Here is a 21,608-nt window from a genome sequence, read left to right on the forward strand (position 1 = left end):
GTACGATGCATTTTGTCAGATCGTTACACCCCTAGTTACATACATTAGTACATGTACACTTTATTTTAGCTTAGTTTTATCTTGTGTTTAACATTTTGTGAGTGGAACATGAAAGAACCAGTTCTGAAACTAGAACCTGCCCAGGATCAGCACCAGCTTGGTATAAAAGGGTAGAGAACATATGAACTCCACACAACATCCCTCCACACAGTCCAAGAATCAAAGGGTTGATTTTTGCAGTACTTCTGTGTGTGTGTTCAAAGTCGTTTGTCTGGATCTGCTCCTCTGGCGTATTATACTGTGTGCTGTATTACCTGCACTGAGACGATGTTGGAGGTGGGCGCGTTGGGCATTGCCATCCACTCGGGCAGGTTCATGCTGCTGTCGCTGTTGGCCCGGAGGAAGGGGTGAGGGGGGAGGGTCAGCGTCCTGCTGCTCTCTCGCCTCTGGGGGGCGTACTTCGGAGACTCCACAAAAGGCACTGAGAAATTAAATGGAATGAGAATGAGAAATGGGTTTGAAAAGGTGTTTATTCATTCATTCAGTCTTTATTAAGGACACAAGTGCAAACACATGATTTTATTACAATATGAATGGCAAAAGTGTATGTCTACAAACTTTAAAGTCTTATATGAGGCTTTAATCAGGCTTTTACAACTACTTTAAACCCCTTAGCCTCAGTATTTGTTGTAGTACGTTAAATTAGTGTTTGATGACATTATAAACAACTTTTTACTCATAGTATTGTCCATTAAATAAACCTAAAATGAGTGTGGGTGTTCTCCGAGGGAAGTTTTAAAGGAATTGACATTATTTTTGGATGGCATTAACAAGTGTTTCGATCACTATTGGGTGTAAATGTATTTATGAAAATCATCTTGGGGACCAGAAGATACATGATAGAATGTAGACTATAAAACATTCTCCTCATGACGTACACCAGAGTGTGGGCTGGAGTGCAGAAAAGGGAGACTGACTGAATGTACAGGAATAAATATGCACGGATCAAGCAAAAACCCCACTCCAGTAAAGTCCAGTTTTGACATGGGTTTAACAATACAAAATGGTGGAAACCTAAAGCGTTGACTTTGATGAATTTAAAGTGTGAGTGCATTTACTCACTTACCCACATCGTTGTCTCGATGGTTTTTAATAATCTCTCCCAGCTCAAAGTGTCCGGACATGACAGCCACCTGAAGGAGGCACATGTGTAAAGAAGTGGGATCATATGAACTATGTCCTAAATGTTAATTCACAGTTTGCTGCTTTGGCTACAAGGCGCTGGAAACAGAAGCAAATGCCAACGAGGAAAGTCCACGTCAGAAAGTCAGCACATATTTAATCAGAGGTGCCAGTGAAGGGAATCGCACGGCTTTTGGTTTTTGACCCCCCCCAAAGGGAAATGAATAGGTCATATCACTGGCCTTTTTCCATTTAGATACGAATTCAGTTACACAAAAGCCTCAGCTGCTCCATTCTGCTCTGACACAGATAGAAGGCGGTGTGAAAGGAGGGACCTCGGCGCTCTCGCTTCTGCATTAACTTCGCCTCAAGTTGCGCCGTATACTCCCAGACGGCGGTGCTCGCAGCGCCCTCACCTGGAAAGGGGTCTGTCCACTGTTGTTCTTCATCTCTTTGTTGGCTCCTCGGTACAGAAGGATCCGCACACAGCCTTCCTGCGGCACACAGCAGCAGTGGGTCAGTGTAATGATGAAAACATTCTGTGGTGTTCACAGGGAAGTGTATGCATGCGTGTGCAGGCCTGGGTATTGTTAACTCATTGACTGCCAGCCATTTTGAAATCAGACAGCTCCCCACTGCCAGAGGTTTTTCAGGATTTTTACTGTTTTTTCAAGACCCACAGAAAATGTAGGTCTAGGTCTATGTCAACACAAAACCCACCAAAAGACAGATTAGACTCTCTTCTTTCATCTAAAAAAAGTTTGCTTTCCATTATTTTGTAAACGTCCATAGAAATTAGGTGAAATCACCCAAAAAGCTGGTTTCTGACCAAATAGCTGAGAAAACAAGCTTTTGTTAATCAAGCAAAACAGTGACTGTGCATCCAAAGAGCAATGCTGCCACCTAGTGACTCAATGAAAGAACTAAAACTAAGATTTTAACACCAGACATGCTCAAGGCTTTGCTGCAGCCGTTCCCATTGAAAAACCTAATTGACGTCTATAGACGTCATTGGCAGTAAACAAGTTAAGAAGTACCTATAAAAAAGAGAATTACGCTACTACTAGTACTGGAAAAATGTGAGTAAACACTAGTAATAGCTAAAGACAAAACAGCAATAAAATATAGCAAAGTGCAATGAATAAAAACAGTTCTTTCTTCCTCCCCAGGTGCTAAATATTAGCATCTGTTCGTGACACGGTTTGTCCAATTACCTTATTGTATAAAGCACAGATGTGCAAGGCAGTGTTTCCAGAGGCATTCTGGGAGCTGGAGTCCGCTCCATAAAACAGGAGGTGCTCCAGATGCTGTGAGTTGCCATTTTGACAGGCCTGTGAGCAAAGACAGGAGGAAAAGGATGAGCGTGTGGATGAAGGAAGAGGAGGAGGAGGAGGAGGAGAGCTCAGATAATGGCACCTCGTTTAATTAACACCATCTTTGAACCTGAGAAAACAGAGAGTCCTGTAATAACAGGAAGATGACCATCATAGTGTGTTGTTCAGGGCAATAAATATGGACGATGGAACATGTTCAGTGTCGTCACAATGTACAAAATGAAAGGGTTTTTCCACAGGGTTCCCAGAGTCAAAAAATGAAAGGATTTTATGCTCTAGTGTCATTTTAAATGAAGCTTCTAGGACCGTTGTGCTCTCAAACCTTTCACATCAAGTGCCATCATAAACAGATCTAAACAGCATTAACCTCTTCACTCCCACCTGAACCGAGCACATTTTGGCATTACCCAAATCTAAAAACCAAACAAAGCCTCAAAACAGCGATGAAAACGAAGATGAAAATACGACAAAAACACGATTAAAAAGTGATGAAAAAGCAAAAAAAAGAGCCACAAAAGAGAGACAAAGAAGCGACAAAGAAGCAACAAAAACGTGCCGGAAAAGCATCAATAACACAATCAAATAATTGACAAAACACAGCTAAAAAGTGACAAAAATGTGATGAAAACATGACTAAAAAGTGTCAAAAGAGCAAGGAAAAAATCAATGAAGGAAGAAAAAAAACAACGCAACAAAAAAGTCAGAATGAATTTGTAGGTCTTAGCTTTCAAATGAGGCATTATAATGGCCTATAGGCTGTAAGTTCCAGTGGAGAAGCTTTTAGATTTGGGTAGAGCTGAACTGGATAAAATGCGCTCGGTTAAGGTGGAGATTAAGAGATTCAAAAATATATGAGCTCATTCCAAGTACCCCCATGGTCCCCGTACCCCTGGTTGGGAAACACTGGTGTAGTTTGACGAAGACATGCAAATGCTTCCCAGATTTACACTGACCAGGGAGCAGAAGATCGCTGACATCATGAGAGATTATGCCAACATTTACTCATTTTAAACCTTAATATAATATAATTTAATAATCTCCTACGACTATCATCTTATTCAGGAACTCTCCGTCTTGTGTTCATTGCCAAACTGCAGGTCTAACTTGAGCAAACGTTTGGCTTTGATTTATGGCACTGATGTAACAGCCAGATCTTCACCACCAAACCGTCAATGCAGAGTCACAGCTTCAGCTTCGCGCCTCCTTTTGTACTAGAATGAACTCCAATCTGACTTGAAGCTTAGCGATAAGGTCTCACCTAATATGTTCAAGAGACTTTTAAATGTTCTTCATTTCATCGTCCCGCTCTGTTTTCAGCCAGAGGTGAGGCAAAACTTATTTCCTTTGAGCCTTTTCACCAGTTCTCCCTTTATCCCCATTTTGTTTCCTTCACTGTCTTTGATTGACAACAATTGAAATCCACACTGACCGGAAGTGCCATCACCACAAAATGTCCCTTATGGTCTCTTTAGCATATAAAATGTATGAATATGACACTATTTTAGCTATATTTTGAACACAATACATTCTCTTCTGACAGATAAATAGTTTTAACCCTTTAATAGTTTGCTCAACCCTTTGGTAGAGCACACTTTATCGAATAATGTGTTGTTTCTAATTCTGCCTATTGCTACCATTCGGTTCAAGTTTGTAATACTCAAAATATCCAGTTTGGACTAGTATAGGTTGGGGTTGGACTAGTTAGGGCTGGTTTATGCTGGTTTAGAGCAGTTTTAGACTGGTTTAGACGTGGTTTAGACCAGGGTTGGACTAGGTTATGCTGATTTTGACAGGTTTAGAGTTGTTTTTCACTGTTTAGACCTGGTTTAGACTGGGTTTGGACCGGTTTAGAGCAGTTTTAGACTGGTTTAGATCTGGTTTAGACTAGGTTTGGACCGGTTTAGAGCAGTTTTAGACTGGTTTAGATCTGGTTTAGACTAGGTTTGGACCGGTTTAGAGCAGTTTTAGACTGATTTAGATCTGGTTTAGACTAGGTTTGGACTGGTTCAGAGCTGTTTTTCACTGGTTTAGACCAGGTTTGGGCCTGTTCCGACCTAGTTTGGACTGGTCTAGAGCAGTTTTTGACTGGTTTGGACCGGTTTGGACTGGTTTAAGGCAGGTAACTCAGAGGTCTATCAAAAAAATAAAGTAAACATGAACTAATAACATTGATGTTTGCGTTTGCCTCCAAATGCTTAGAAAATACAAAAAAGGGTGTAGGGAGTAACATTAAAGGGTTAATTGATCCTTTTATAGATGATCGTTAACACCCTGTTACTAGGGGGTACACAGAGAACAGATAGAAGTTCCAGGCAAGACAAAAAGGTTGGGAACCACTGTACTGGACACAACAATGAATGAGTGATCTGGTTTGGAGTTGATGGATACCTGTTTGTTTGACCTCAGCTCCTCTACACAAGGATGGGGGTCACGTGATGAAGACAGGATGAAGAGTGGAGGATGGGTGACGTCGTTTCATGGTATGAGACACAGATGCTAGAACACAAGACACTGGATAAAACGGGGAAGAAGACACGGTAGTTGACCTCTGACCTCTTAACCCCCACCTGAACCGAGTGCATTTTCTCCAAAAAATCTCCACAAAAACGAGACGTAAACGAGGATGAAAATGCATCAAAAAAGCATTAAAAGAGCGACAAAAACACATTAAAAAAGTGACGAAACAGGCAACAACAAAGCACCAGAAAAACAATGAAAAAGTGATGAAAAAGCAACAAAAAAAAACAATGGAAATTTGATGAGAAGGTCACGAAAAAGCACCAAAAAACGAATGAAAAAGTGATGAAAAATCAATAAAAATTCACAAAAATGCAACAAAACACTCGACTAAAAAGTGACTAAAAACACCAAAAACCAGACGAAAAAGTGGTGAAAAAATATCTACAAAAACGTAACAAAATTGCAACAAAAAAGCAACAAAACAGGTGACTAAAACGTGACAAAAATCCACAAAAAACACAACAAAAAAGCACCAAAAATACGACAGAAAAGTGACGACAACCCAAGGAAAAAACTTAGATGAGTTTTGCAGGTCTTAGCTTTCAAATGAGACGTTATAGGCTGTACGCTCCAGTCGAGAAGCTTTTATATTTGGGTAAAGCTGAACTGGAGAAAATGTGTTAAGGCAGAGGTTAAGTGGTTAAGTGTAATCTCACTATTGTGTTCACAGTTGACTCATTTACCATTTACAACAATGTATGACTGAGTGTAAACCTCGTAAGAGCCTAAAAGCCCGTCGGACTTTTCTTGAAAGGACTCTTCGGTCCACAGGCTTCATTGTGCGGCAGGCGTGTCCTGTACCTGATGTGTCTCGTCCCAGCCGTTCTCGTCCCTGATGCCCAGTTTGGCTCTGTGGAACAGCAGTGTTTCGCAGCAGGAGGTGTCGCCCCCTGTCAGCACAGTGTGGTACAGCGGTGTGAGCCCTCGTCGGTCCTTGTAGTCCGGGGACGCGCCCAGAGACAAAAGCACCTGGAAGAGACATTAGTCATTTGTAGAATAAGTTTAAATTCAGGTTATTATTTGTCTCTGTTGTTGGGTTTGGTTATCTCTTGGTTGTTGTATAAGAAATGAGTTGGGTTTTTGCACATACTGTATGAAGGTGAAAATACATGGACAAATATCTAGTTGTTTTTTCCGCATTAAAAGTTACATAATGCATCTTTGAAGGATCTTCTTCCTGAAGTCGTAAGGAAATGGGTTCCTTGCTCTGATGGATTTTCTATTGAAGCTTTTTTGCCCCTCTTTAAAGCAGTAGCCTACTAAGTAACTTGTTTACCTTAATAAATCCTTTCCATAGTCCCTCTGGGAGTAATACAAGTGTTAAAGGGATGATTGGAGGGTCTTTCATCTCCCCCTGGTGTCTCTGGCCAGAGAACCACGCTTGCAACTTGACTACCACTGGATCGGAGCCACCAATACACACAAATGGAATCACGAAGAAGAGGCTAACAGGCTAAGGGGCAAAGCTAACTGCGGGCTAGTGCCACTTAAACAGCATTTACAGCCAATTTTGAGTGAACTTTTTTTTTTTTTTTATCTCTATTGTGTAATTGGATGTACAATATCCCGCTCTCTCTTTGTCTATTCTGTCAGTGTAATATTAATTCTCACGGACAATTAATAGTAAAAAAAAACACAACATGCTACAACACCTGCAGTGGCCTCTAGGGTGCATGAGTTACTTAGTACTGCTTTAAGTCATTATTGAACACAGGCCGGCAACATCGTTACATTTTTCTTTCTTTCAGTTTTCATCCCGTTCAAAAGCTGGCGCCAAAAACCCAGCTAACCATAGACTGTAAATTATGAATGGACTCGGCGAGAGTAGCTTCCCCCGTAGTGTTCAGCGTGGGCTAACCGAAGCTCGTTCATGCTAGCAATTTGACTGGGTTTTTGGAGCCAGCTTCCATTCTTAGTTTACCTGCTATGGCATGAACAAGCTTGTGTTAGCTTTTTCTATAGTCTACTAGCTGTTACCCGGCCTTCGGCCGGGCCTCGCTAGTCTCCACATTTGATATTCAGAGATTATGAGTGATTACAAAGAAATGTCCAACCCGTCACACAGTTCAGCTGTAGACCAGTGGTTCCCAACCCATTCCAAAAAGTATGGCCACTACAAATGAGTAAAAGAATGAAGGGTCCAAAAAATTTCAAACCAACTGCAATTGGAGTGTTTGATGCACCCGTGCTCCTTTCTTATAAAGTACGACAATATTTTCGCTAAACTTGGGGAACAGGATTCAAGAGACAGTGGAATAATTATGGATAAATATTAGGGGTTCAGCTCTAACGGTTTGGTTCACGGTGCAGGACCCGTGGTTTGGTGCATCACGGTCGTGTAAAAAAAAAAAAAAGAATGAGTAGGTTTAGAACTGAAATAGCCTAATGATCGTTATTAGACAGTATTTATAACTTTACAATAAAATTGGCAATGCGTTCAAAGCTGCTTTAGAATCAAATGTACCTCTGCGCTCACAATACGTGGAAGCAAAATAGAAAACAAAAGGTACAGCAGCAAAGTAAAAAAAAAAAAGAAAAAAAACTTAGTGCAGGCCATGCGCTCGTTAAGTTGTAGTTTCATTTTCGCTTTGACTCACACGCAGGAGAAATCAGTCGGAGCAGCGCGTTTGATTAGAGGCTCGTGTTTGAGCAGGTTTTGGGCACGCACGCACACGCACACACATACACACACGGCCACACACGCACGCACACACATACACACGCGCACACACATACACACACGCACACACACATCACCCTGTTTGGATGCGCGCACACGCACGGCAGTCAGATCTCGTGCACTCGTGTTTTTGTGACAGCGGGTTGTCCTCGGACAGCAGCACCGCGGTCCATATGGACCCGTGGCCAATGCCCGCGGCCGGTGGGACCGTCACGTGGGGGCCGGCCGCGGATGTCCACGCACACACTCAGTACTGTCGCCAGGCTTCCTGGTGTTCCCAAACGGTCTCCCATCCCAGTCCTAACCAGGCCCTTCCCTGCTTAGCTTCGGAGGAACGGTCTCCCATCCCAGTTCTAACCAGGCACTTCCCTGCTTCAAAGTCGGTATGGGAAACAAACATGGCGGCGCCCAGGCGGCGGCCATTGAGATAGCGTTTTCTATAATAGATGACAGAAATACTAGGAATGCATTGAAGTGGCCTCGGACATTTGTGAAATCCCAAAACACTTATGTCATTATAGTCGTAGAAGTTGTACGGTAGTAGTAGTAGTTGTTATAGCAGTTGTGGTAGTACCAGGAGGGCGGTATGGCGGTGGCCGCGGACAGCCTTGTGCAGAGGAGTGAGTCCGTCTTTGGATCTGAAGTCGATGTGGGCTCCGTTGTCCACCAGGACCCGGATGGATTCCCCTCCCCCCGGCTCACACTGCACCGCCAGGGACAGGGGCGTCTCTGAGGGGAACCAAAAACACTTATCAATAACTGCTCCAACAAAGTACAAGAGGATAGTCAAGGGCTACTGTTGCTTCTAAACACCACGACATGAGAGTTTAGTGTTACGTTGATGGTTAAACTTGCGGCTCACCTCCAGTGTCTGCGTCCTGAAAGTTTGGGTCGAGGCCTTTGTCCAAAAACTTTCCCATTTTATCCACAGCGCTGGTCTGAATATAGTCCATGAACTTCTTTAGGCTGGCCTGTGAACACAAGTAAGCAGGGGAAAAATCCTGAAATGATCTAGAAAGGGTTTAAAGAGCTCAGAGAGGGGCTTTTTACACCATCTAGTGGCAAATATAGATGTAAGTAAGTACCACACAAGATCCTCACAATTTTGGAGACATTAAGCCAAAGAATAGAAGCCACTAAGATGGGGATACATGTAGTATTTTTAAATAAAAGTGGCCAGATTGACTTGTTATATAAGTACAGTTGCAGTAAGTACTAACCTCTATGCCACCTTGTTGACAAACCTGACACAGAAATGACACTGACGCCGTACCTTAGTGTGCAGTTTGGCCAGCTGCTTCTCGTCCAGATTGGTCTGCTTATAAACCCTGGTTTTGTACCGAAACTGCATTTGGACAGAGACAGAGAAAAGTTTGGAGTTAGTTCGGACACAGAGCCAGACCGTCCTGGTTTCCAACAGACTCTGGCCTAGATCTAAAATAAATAGCTCTGAAATATGTGTCTGAAATAACTTTACCCCAGAAAGTAAACATAAATCCCAACAGGCAGTCAGGGGAGGAAGATCAAATGTGCAGGTTTTGTAAAAGCAGATGTTTGTAAAAAATAAAGACCTTGTGCGACGTGGATCTAATAACAAAGCGACGAGGGACCAGGGACCAGGCAGAGTCTGGGGGCCCACAAGTGTGACTCCTGTTTTCATGTTATTACCACTATTACTGTGCTTAAGTGAAGCGTGATCGAAGTCACAACATGACAATCAAATACAGAGAAAACACCCTTTACTCAAAAAGTCATTGTGACGCAAACCGACCTCCAGATATGGCACGCCCTTCTCAAAGGATTGTGGGTATTCTCTCAGCGGTCGCTCCTCCTCCAGGAACTTGGCGTCGTGTCCGTCTGTGGCCGGCTGGAACAGGCCGTAGTTCAGGACGTCCCGTAGAGACTCAGTCAGAGAACACAGCACCTGCTGCTTGGCCTTCCACACGGTGGCATCAGGGTTGAACCGCAGACACTTCTGTGAGACACAGAAGAGAGAGATGTTTACACTTGAGCAGCTGAAGTGACGCCAGCGATGCCAAACACGGACTTAAAGCTTCACTCTACACAAACAATGCTTTATTTACAGTGAGTCATCAAAATAAAGCTTTCAGAAGAGCAACTCAAGTATTTAAACCTCGAGTTACGTCAGGTCTGAGCAGAGACGAGTCACTCACACTGTGAGCCTCACAGTGATGACAAATGTGCTCTGAGGGTGTTTATTTAACCTGGCAAGGCCCACAGTGATATGACAGAGCCAAAAACGTTTGCAGTGACATCGATCTGTGTCCGCGCCGGCTTCAACTGTTCAGGTAGAGCTCGCAACGTTTGCTGCTGATCAAGAAGACCGCAAATCCATTCAATGTTTAGTCTTGACAAAAGTTATGTGTGTTTGTGTAACGTGTTTATTGTGATCGCTGCGTTGTTAATTAGTGTCTTTTTTGCCAGAAGCAATTTACCGAGCGATTCAAGATGTGTTTGTAAACTCACAAATACTGTGAGACTTCAGCTGGCTATTAAGCTTGTATTGTATTCTTTATATTGGATGAAATGTTAGGCAGTATGGCTTTAATTTTATCAACATAATAAATAAACAAGGCATAATTTATAGACACAATGTAGTCTTAGGAGATACATGTTTGGTATTTTTTTTTAACTGTAATAAAATAAATGATTGTATTTTGGCTTTAAATGCATGAACATGTGGATGGAATATAGATAAACAAGGACATTTACAACATTACAAGAATTTAAATCTGACAATATTTAATATTTGTAATACATTGGTGTTTCATGATTTATAGTTTCAAATGTACAGCACTGTGCAAAAAAACAACACTTAAACCTCAATACCGCAGGAAACAGAAGCACATGGATTTGTTGCGACAAGCAAAAATCAATACATTTTGAGTTACCTGTATGTTCTCTAAACTCACAGTACTTAATCCTTTAAACGTGATAAAACGTGCTACAGAAAACTGTCGCCAACTCAACTGAGCTTGAAGCGAACAAAACCTCCCTCAAATCCACAAACTCAGACAACAGAGCCGTGAGTTGTCCAGAAGAGGGAGACATTTCTCAGCTTCTGATCAAGAGCCTGCTCCTGGGTGAGTGCCTATTACCTAAAGGTTGATGGTTCCAGTCCTGCAGCAGCTCGTACACACACAGGACACTCATGCTGTGTCCTTGGGCAAGACACCTCAAACACCACACTGCCTGTATAAACGCTTATTAAGTTCAGGTCATTATTGGTCATCGATTTAGATTGTTATTGCATTATCGGTACCACATGGTCCAAGGAATCAAACCCGGGACCATTTCCTTTTTGCAAACCACTTTTTCAGCGTTCAAGCACTTCCCTCCCTCCCTTCATCTTTCTTTCCTTCTTTCTTTCTGTCCTCAGTGGCATCTTCTCTCTCTCTCTCTCTCTCTCCTCCGCTGCTGCTGCTGTTCTCCCGCCGCACAGCCGAACCCCCCGTCGCCAGGGCAACCGCTTCATTAGCCCGCCTGTTGCCATGGCGACGGCCCGGCGTTCCCTTAGCGACAGGGTACAGGGAGCGGTGTGTAGCAGCATCAGCAGCATCAGCAGCTTCGGCAGCGGCGGAGTTTGAGGGGAGAGGAGGAAGGACGGGTTGTGGGGGGGGGGGGGGGGGGGGGTGGAGGGAGGGGAAATGTCCGACTGGGACGAGGAGGTGGTCTGTTTGGATTAGATTAAGCTTCGCAGGAGAATAAACACACATTTAGGCGAACACAGGCGCAAACAGAGGAGACTAGAGCTACTACTGCCTTCAAAAGACTAGAAATGCAGTTTAAATATGGATCCCGGCATCGCACGAGGAGCTTAGAGAGGCTGAGGCGGGTTTGATGCTGACTGTGTTGAAATATCGATTGCATTTAAAGTGAATGTGACAGGTTTTATGCTCTTCTTACTATTCCTTAGTTTGAATGGATGAGTTAGAGCTTCACACATGAAAAAGTGCAATTTTTATAGAAATAGCCGGAGCGTGAAACACATTAAAATGCACAGCCTGACCAAAATGAAAGACCAGGTTATTCCATCAATGGGTTTCTTCGTCCCTGATGGTTTGAGCATATTCCAAGATGACAATGCCAGGATTCATCGGGCTCACATGAATATAGAGTGGATCAGGGAGCGTGACATTGATTTCCCGCCACAGAGTCCAGATCTTAACCCCATTGAGAATCTTTGGGATGTGCTGGAGAAGGCTTTGCCCAGTGGTCACAGTCTCCCATCATCAATACAAGATCTTGGTGGAAAAATGAATGCAACACTGGATCATTTGACATGGCAGGAGCTTACTGAAATGATGCCACAGCGAATGTGTGCTGCAATCAAAGCTAAAAGCCGCCAAAAATAAAATACTAGAGCTCGCAATCTTGGTGTCCCGAACCTCCAAATCCGAGGCCATGGTTCTCCACCAGAAAAAGGTGCTTCCCCTCTTCAGGTCGGTGGGGAGTCCGTGCTTCAAGTGGAGGAGTTCAAGTATCTCGGGGTCTTGTTCACGAGTGAGGGACGGATGGAGCGTGAGATCGACAGACGGATCGGTGCGGCGTCAGCAGTGATGCGGTCGCTGTATCGGTCTGTCGTGGTGAAGAGGGAGCTGAGTCGGAGGGCAAAGCTCTCGATTTACCGATCGATCTACGTTCCCACCCTCACCTATGGTCATGAGATTTGGGTAATGACCGAAAGGACAAGATCGCGAATACAAGCGGCCGAAATGAGTTTCCTTCGCAGGGTGGCTGGGCGCACCCTCCGAGATGGGGTGAGGAGCTCAGTTACTCGGAGTAGAGTCGCTGCTCCTTCACGTCGAAAGGAGCAGCTGAGGTGGCTAGGGCATCTGTTCCGGATGCCTCCTGGTCGCCTCCCGTGGGAGGTGTTCCAGGCATGTCCTAGTGGGACAAGACCTCGTGGAAGGCCCAGGACACGGTGGTGGGACTATGTCTCCGAGCTGGCCTGGTGTCGCCTCGGGGTCCCCCCAGAACAGCTGGAGGAGGATCGGGAAGAAAATGGATGGATGGCAATCTTGGTGATTTTTTTTTTGGCTAGGCAGGGTGAAAGAGAAGATAAAGTTCAACACAACTCTGACTCACTCATTTCTTATTTGTATATTATAGCAACAGTTGTGAAAAGGATGTGCCACTTAACCCTGGAGCGATAATAAGCCTCTAACAATGAATCTAAAAGTAATTTCAAACCAGGGAAAATTAAGTTTTTGTCTTGATTATGATTATGTTATGGTGAAAACTTTGTCTAATGTGTCATAAGACTCATTTATGTTGTAAGTTCACTGTGACATTGAGCTGTATGCCTCACTCAAAGGGAGAAAATGTTATTCGATTATTATGCAAACTTATGGCCCAAAGAATGAAGGAATCTCAAAACGCTCAACACGTGTGAAGCTAAAGCTGTGTGGATTTGATTAGGAACAAGTGACTTTGTGGCAATAAAAAAGCCTGAGTCATGAAAAACGTAAACACTTCAACACAAAGTCAAAATGACAAGCACGCCTTGATTTTTCTCAGTAGCACTTATGTGTTTTTGCAAATTAACTCTTCAGCAACAATTTTAATCAAATGTTAATTGACAAGACTCTCACACCCAAACACTCACAACTCCAGGTACGTTTATTCTACGATTGAACATTATCAGGGTTTATACCGGAAGAAGCAAGTCAAATGTAATGCTTTTGAATCCCATTTTTAATGCCCAAATACTATATTTCAAAGGGATTAGATGCGAGGCCATTTTATGCTCACTACTGCCACCTCAGGTCATACGTGTAATCGCACCTTCTATATTAAGAACATGTAAAGGGAGGAAAATACATCATTCATAATGTTTAAACTCTGCACAGTCCCTTTAATGCCACAAATGCAGCACATAGTTAATTTCTTAAGATTTGCAAACATCATCAAACAAAGGAAAGAGAATATTGGACAAAACAGTCAACTTTTTAACAAGTGACAGCGTCAATTTCAGCTAAAACTGCAGCTGCACATGTTTTAGACCCAAATTTTGTTATTTTTGATGAACGTATACAGTAAAAAATAATCATAATTGTTCAATAAATGTAGATTTAATGCCAGTTTTACACTTAAGGCCTTGATTTTGGTGTATTTAGCATTTTGATACAGCAGTTTGAGAAATTAGATTGTCCTTATAACTACAATAGAAAACAAAGATTCAAGAGGAAGATATTTCTGTCTAATAAATCTAACACTTTCATACAATGACCAAGTTTACACATTATCAAGAAGAAGCTTGAAGAGTGAACGAAAAGCTCTTAGTTGTGATAGCCAGTTCTCAAAGACCCCCCGTCTATTCAATATGTCTATGTTCGGGGTCCTTTCCGGGCTTCATCTTGTATTTGGAAAACTCGATACATTTGAAATCACGATGCAGAGAAGTTGTCCAACAATTGAGCAAAGACTCTCCCACACAACAGAGGAATGAATGTTATTTTGTCTAATGGCAATAATCAACCAGGACCATGATGAACGACTGCGATAATAAAGCGGTATCGTGCTGATCGTTTGATTGTCCTCTGGGTGAATAGCAGTTTTCTGGGTTTCCTTGATTGGCTCTTTTCTAATTCAGACACATTGAATGGACTGACCGCACACTGTCGTTGCCTGAACCTCACGTCGCCCAGACTTTCCTGCTGCTGTGGGTAATCTGCTGAGGCCAAGGAGCGCCATCGACCCGTTTCCCTCCAGGGCCTGAGTGATGCTGCAGCTCTGATGAGAACCGCTCATTAAGGACTTTCCCCCCCCTCTCCATTCTCACTGCCTCTTCCTCTCAACCTCCCCCTGTGCCTCGTCGCTGCAGTGCATGGACAGACACAGGAGGAGGCACTGGCGCCCCCTAGTGGAGATGTTTAGGCTTGTGAAGACGAGCCTACAGCCGTCAGAATTAAAGGGCTGTCCATGATTTTGCCAAATAATTGTCAACCCAGATGGAAAGAAGCTACAATACATCGCAAAATCACTGAGCTAGATTCCAAAATTAGTTCTACTTTTGCCTTGACATACCTTTCTGAAAAATAGCGTACAATGTGTGTTTAAATTGGAGCATGCTGTGTTGTTGAATGGTGCAGTAAAACATCAAGATATTACAGCAATATTCATGACAGATAGAAAAGACTTCATGAATAATGCACCATGTTGCTGATTAGCTTTGTGACAGGGCGTTCATGTAAACATGTTTTTAAAATTATTAAAGCAGACACATCCTGCACATAGGGCTTCAGAATAGACTTAGAGCAGAACTTGTTTACTTTTCGTAGTCCCTCTGGGGGTAATACGAGTGTTAATGGGATGATTTTTTATTTATTTTTTTCATCTCCCTCTGGCTAAAAAAACACGCTTGCAACTTTCCTTGCCCCGACCCTGGAGCACCAATACACACTAATGAAATCACAAAGAAGAAGCTAACAGGCTAATGGGTAAAGCTAACTGTTGGCTAGCGTCACTTGAGCAGTGTTTACAGCCAAAATTGAGTGACAAAAAATATCTCCATTGTGTAATTGGATGTAAAATATCCCTCTCTCCCTTTGTATTTTCTGTCAGCGTAGTATTTACTCACAGAATTAAACATGGCAATTTTCTAAGCGGATAAAAGGGGGTACTATATTGTAGAAAATCGACATGTTTAATTTTGTGTGATAGGGGCAACGTGGATGAGCTTGGTCACCCCTGTTTGGCCCCATAGAGAAGAGGAGGAGAGGCTAAATGCTAACAACATCTTTGGTCTTTTTGTGTGACTGAGCGCACGCGTAAAGACCAGGAAGGTACGCATTAACTTGTCTAAGCTCAGGTAAGAACATATCTCAGACAGTATGGAAAAACAGTGGCCTATTCCTTAAAGAATTAAAAATAAAGGTCTATCTATCTATCTATCTATCTATCTATCTATCTATCTATCTATCTATCTATCTATCTATCTATCTATCTATCTATCTATCTATCTATCTATCTACAGTATCTATCTATCTATCTACAGTATCTATCTATCTATCTATCTACAGTATCTATCTATCTATCTACAGTATCTATCTATCTATCTATCTATCTATCTATCTATCTATCTATCTATCTACAGTATCTATCTATCTATCTATTTATCTCTCTACAGTATCTATCTATCTATCTATCTATCTATCTACAGTATCTATCTATCTATCTATCTATCTATCTATCTATCTACAGTATCTATCTATCTATCTATCTACAGTATCTATCTATCTATCTATCTATCTACAGTATCTATCTATCTATCTATCTACAGTATCTATCTATCTATCTATCTACAGTATCTATCTATCTATCTATCTATCTACAGTATCTATCTATCTATCTATCTATCTATCTATCTACAGTATCTATCTATCTATCTATCTATCTATCTATCTATCTATCTATCTATCTATCTATCTATCTATCTATCTATCTATCTATCTATCTATCTATCTACCTGTCTGTCTGTCTGTCTGTCTGTCTATTCATCTGTATCTGTGGCTCCTCCTGCAGGCAGCTGTGGGAATAACAAACTTTCAGTTTCGATTTCCGGCATGGTTTACAGTTTCAGCAGAGCCGGATAAACACAAGTTGTGTGCAAAGAGGCTTGGAACTGATATAATGATGGATTATGGACTTTGGGGTTTGAACAATTACCGTTTTGTAGAAGCTTTGCCCCAGGATTACTCAAAACTGTGAATATTGTGAAAGTATGTTTACAGCTCAACATAGTGTATTCTCCCTGCCACATGAGCAAATGCACCAGAGCAGAGAAAAAACAAAATAGTACTTTTATTACAAGCTATGGTTTGAAAGAAAAAACTTTACCAACCTCAAATGGATAGAAAACGACGCAATAAGGCCACCACTGATAAAGTATTTCACCCTCACCCATTCTGACACCATGTTATCATCAACATGTACAACTTCCGAACCAGCACTTCTTTCTTTTTCATGAAATGTTGCCACATTTTTGACCAAATTTTGTGCCTCGCCTCCCGGTGCTTCACACATGCCCACACTCCTCCGCCCACTCCGCTCGTCCGCCTGATCTACACAATATCTCCGTCTTACTCCGGTCTGTTCTCCTGCAGATTCTTCACCGCTCTGAATCCTGTCCCTGTGGCAGTTTTGTTCAGGCCGCAGCTCGGGGACCGCAGCCCTTAATGAGCTCTATAGGGAAATATATGCACAGCGTACCCGGGAAGATGTCACCATCCAGTCACCTTTGGTTGTTCATTTGCGACTAAAGCTGACAATTTTTAGACCTATTTTCTACATTTGGACCGAGATGTCAGAGCTGAGGCACTTTGCAGAGACATGTGCAGCTTTAATATAATGTTTTAATAACATCTTTGAAAAGGCAACACATTGAATAGAGATGGCAGCTTTGTCTGTTTTTGAATTATTACTTAGTGTGATGGGATAATGTCTGTGCTTGTCGTGGGCATTTGCAAAGTGTTTTTTTGGCATTCTTAATTAGTGGTAAACAAGTTCATTACAGGCGCAACAAGCAGAGCTAAGGTTTCTTCATTAAATGCTTCATTTACATATAAATACAATGCAAATGAAAGTGAAAGGATTCTAAGTATTCAGAATACAACACTCTGATTGGACAAAGTAAACATTACAAAATACATTTTATGGCAAGTTTTACGTATTTTGTACCGATGACTACACTTTCAAAGTATTCTCTCCAACACTGCACATATTTGATGGTGGTAAGCTGCTGTTACAGACACAGGTACTCAAGGACACGGCGACAAACTGCATCTCTGGGAGCCAGGATTTGAACCACCAACCTCTCGGTTATTAGATCAACCATCTGTCGTCCCAAACAAGGGGAAGCTGCTCTTTCGACTACTACTCCACAAATACTTCAACAAATGCTACATTACAGATGCATTTTCTCCCAAATAAAGAAACAGAGACAGAGAGGAACAAAGTGGTTCAGAACAACGACAGTACAACAGCAAATGTGAACCATTAAGCAGCTGCTCCAGGTCGCCTTAAGCATTGAAGGATGGGTCAAATGTTTCCCTACGGGCATCAGTAAATGATGCCTTAACTTAAAGCTGGGTCATTTTTCCTGTAAAACTGTGAAATGTTTAGTTTTGGCCCAAATCTCTCACACAATCTCTCCTGCATATCTGAATTGTTCAAGCAAATTGACTAAAGGCACATTTCACACCCATGTACAGCTTTTAGTAAAACAGGGGGGGCCACCCCAAACTAAATTGCACAAATTTAGATTCAACTTTTATCTTCCATCACTCAGTAAAAATCTAGGTGAAGACAATACAACAAGATCTGTGTTTTGCTGTTTTTACAACATATTCTGTGACAGGAAAAATAAATTTACTACAACAACAAAAAGGCTTTAACTTTAGCTGAATGCACATGCAGGGTTGCCAGGCCAATTGGGCTTTTTAAGCTTTGAGTAAAAAAAACATCCACGTTATTTTTTTTGTTGTCATGCTGTTTTCATTGCAAAATAGGCTATTAAAATGCACAGTTATTTCTTGATAAAGATCACTCTTTCGAATGACAAAATCTCAAATCCAAGGCTCTCAGAGCGGCCTTTTCAGTAAGAGAGGGAGAAAGGGGTTGTTTCTCATTCTCATAGTAAAAACATTGAAAATTTCAGCCACGTTGAATGTCCGCGGATTTTGGGCGATTTCCCTGATATTTTTGAGCTGGTTTGGCTGCTGAGACAACGAGAAAGGTCTGAACGTAGTCAATGGAGCGGCACGTGATCAGTGGAGCTCCACTTTTCCACAGGAAATTATGTCACCTCTGCAGGACAACGCAATTCTTAAACTGATCCAAACTAACCGTAAACCAAAGCTTAATCCTAACCTTAAGGAGAGTGGAGTTTACGAAAGCCGTTTTATTGAGATTAACTTCACTAAATGTTGCGGGAGAAAAGGTGATGTCATTTCTTGTGGCGGTTTGGAGCTACACTGATCACATGAATTTCCATCGCCTGCATTTAGACCCTCTTGGACAACCCTGGATACATGCTAGCAGCTAGCTTAAAGGAACAGGACACCGTTTTTACATATTGAGATAGGTACGCATCAACTCGTCTAAGCTCAGGCAAGAACATGTCTGGTCTTTGTGTGTGCCCTCAGCCACGCAAAACAACCAAAGATGTTGTTAGCATTTGGCCTCTCCCAGCATATTCCTATAGCTCCAAACGGGGTGAAGTTAGAAGCGACCAAGCTCTTCCACACGCACAAAGACCAGACAGGTACGTATCAACTCATCTAAGCTCAGGCAAGAACATATCTCAGTATGGAAAAACGGTGGCCTGTTCCTTTAAAGTTCCTGTTTTAACCTCAGCTGGACAATCTCCTGAATTGAAGAACGTGTGATTTTGACTTGTCTATGTGTAAAAAGATATATATAGTGATAATAAGATATATATACTGTAGGCCAGGGGTAGGCAACGTCAGGCCCGAGGGCCAAATCTGGCCCTTCAGCACAGAACCTCTGGCCCTCAAGATGATTTTGAGAAACATTATCACACAAATCAGAAAGTACTTTAACATTATGAGTTAAATGGGAGAAAAAAGGTAGAAATACTGTCAATACACCCAATTAGGTTATATATTATGTACAACAATGGCATTTGAAGGAAGTGCACTGGAAAAAGCATAATCGTTTTAAGGAAGAAATGACATAAATCTACTTGAATTAAGAGATTAGGTTTGAGTAGATTTGGTCTGGACGTAGATGAGATAAAACTTCTAGTAGTAGTAATTCTCTTTTTCATTTTGTGTCATTTCAAGTGAAAAACAATTATTTGTCTGATTTCAAGTGGGTTTTATTCTTGTTCCATTGGCGCTAACATTTGTATCTTGGATTAGTTCAAACCGACTGAAATGCAACATAGAAGAACTTTTATTCAAGCAATTTTAAGCAATTTATCTCATTTAAGATGGTCATTTTTCCAGTGTTGTGCTTTAACTTTGGGCTAATAATCAGCGCCTTTGGCCCTCGGTCTATTTACAATAAAGAAAATCGGCCCAAGAAAACTTGCCTACCCCTGCTATAGGCTATATGTGTATAAAACAGGACATCTGTCATTCTACTTTAGTGTCAGTTACCATGACTATATTGTCTGCATTCATTATCTCTACTTACAGACTATTCCCAAAGGGATCAATAAAGGGATATTTCCATCATTTTACCGTGATATTGCGATCCAACTTATAATTATTTATTATTATTATTATTATTATTATTATTATTATTATTATTATTATTATGGATTGACAGCGTTTTCCAATAGGTCTATATTGTGTGTTCCTCTTTCCCTGGATAACCTTTAGCATCAAATACAAACTAATCCTCAGCCTTACACATCCATAACTCTTCTTGAATGACATCCGCTTTGGAAGTTTGCCATATGACAAGATATAATTATACACAGTCTCCAGGGGGCACTACTTAAATTGGCTGTTTTTCAATGACTTAGGAGCGATGTTATTTTAAGAAGTGGGGATCTTACATTGCACTGCTCTCGGGCCTGTTCACATAAACCTCCCCACTGTCTCTCATAGATTCCTGTAGCCGTGTTTGTGTGGCTAAATCCTACCTGCGGGCAACCACTCGCTCGAGCCTTTTGAAGAGGGAAAATAAAAAAGACTTGAGAGGAGGAAGGAAAAAAAACTCATTTGGTTCGTGCTGTTTAAGCGCTCCGCAGGCCGATGCCACCAGAGTTTGCGCTGAAGTGAGTTTCTTAAGGCTTTCTCGTGTAACAGTGAAGAGAAAAGGCCCACGCTGGGATGTGGGGGGGCACAGGCAGAGGCCGTTAATAGAGTTCTTTAGTTCAAGAAGGGCTGCTTTTACAAAACACATGTGGACCTTTGCATTGTGTTAAGTTTGATAAGACATAGAACAAAGGGGGGGATAAATGTTTTCCCTTAAAGTGGGAAATGTTTGGCAATTGGTTATTAAAGGCACACTGTGTAACATTTTGGATTATACCGTTGCTATCAATACAAAACATGCTCCTAATGACCGACTTGACACAGAAAATTGTAATTTTTTTGTCGTGGGTAATCAAAGGGGGGACTTGGATGAAAATCTCATATCTGGCTGCCTTTAGTCCACATCGCCATGGAGACGAGCTGGAGACTCCCAGTAAAGTCTGTCAGGTCTTTCTTCAGGACCATTATGGATTCTCTGCAATACATAAAATCCACCGAACCGCACAAAAACACGGCAAAGACCTACAAAAGTATCCAGTAAAACAATGTGCAACACAGAAACCACAAATGCATTTCGCAGAAAAGAGAAAAAAAATGCAGCCGTACAGAGAGAGAGGGAGGTGGCTGCCTGTTTACCATTCATCATTATTACACGTGATCTGATCATTACAAATATGTCGATCACTTATTCTTTCATAACCGTTCACAAACTAAAATACAAACACTTTGCCCCTCCAGCAGGGGCTGATTTTATTTTATTAGCCTACTTTAAGTATTTCTATCATAGCTTCTGACCCAGCCTTGAGTAGTTGTTGTTAGCATTAGCCTGCTCCTGCTAGTTTTAGCATGTTGTTGCTAGCTGCAGCATTTAGCGCAGTGATCAAAAATAAGTTTGTGGAGGTTAAAACTAACTCCGCCAATGCTCCAGGTTCTGAGACTTAGATTTAGTTGGTGAAAGTTGTGTTTTAAACCAGTTAGAGTCAAAACTGGTATTGGTTCAGTATTGAGTATTTGCAGCCAATACCCGATCTCGTATTTTTTCCAGTATATCCGATATCCGATTCCAGTATCGGATCGGTGCATCCCTAGTAAAAAGAATAAAAACAGGTCAAACTAAATAAATAAAACAATAAAGAGGCA

General features: G+C 41.8%; 1 protein-coding gene across 1 annotated transcript in view; it reads right to left on the reverse strand.

Annotated features, from left to right (window-relative positions):
• Positions 1–21,608, reverse strand: part of shank1 (SH3 and multiple ankyrin repeat domains 1) — a 176,761-nt gene that overhangs the window by 65,344 nt on the left and 89,809 nt on the right. Inside the window, exons 3-11 of the mRNA XM_079564648.1 lie at positions 9,488–9,691; positions 8,990–9,061; positions 8,579–8,687; positions 8,291–8,445; positions 5,838–6,005; positions 2,397–2,513; positions 1,599–1,676; positions 1,127–1,193; positions 315–481 (exon numbers count right to left, since the gene is read on the reverse strand). Of these exons, the coding sequence (XP_079420774.1) occupies positions 315–481; positions 1,127–1,193; positions 1,599–1,676; positions 2,397–2,513; positions 5,838–6,005; positions 8,291–8,445; positions 8,579–8,687; positions 8,990–9,061; positions 9,488–9,691 (1,137 nt within the window). The remainder of the gene's footprint in view (positions 1–314; positions 482–1,126; positions 1,194–1,598; positions 1,677–2,396; positions 2,514–5,837; positions 6,006–8,290; positions 8,446–8,578; positions 8,688–8,989; positions 9,062–9,487; positions 9,692–21,608) is intronic.

Source organism: Gobius niger, assembly GCF_951799975.1.
Source record: "Gobius niger genome assembly, chromosome: 10".
NCBI classification, from domain to species: Eukaryota; Metazoa; Chordata; class Actinopteri; order Gobiiformes; family Gobiidae; genus Gobius; species Gobius niger.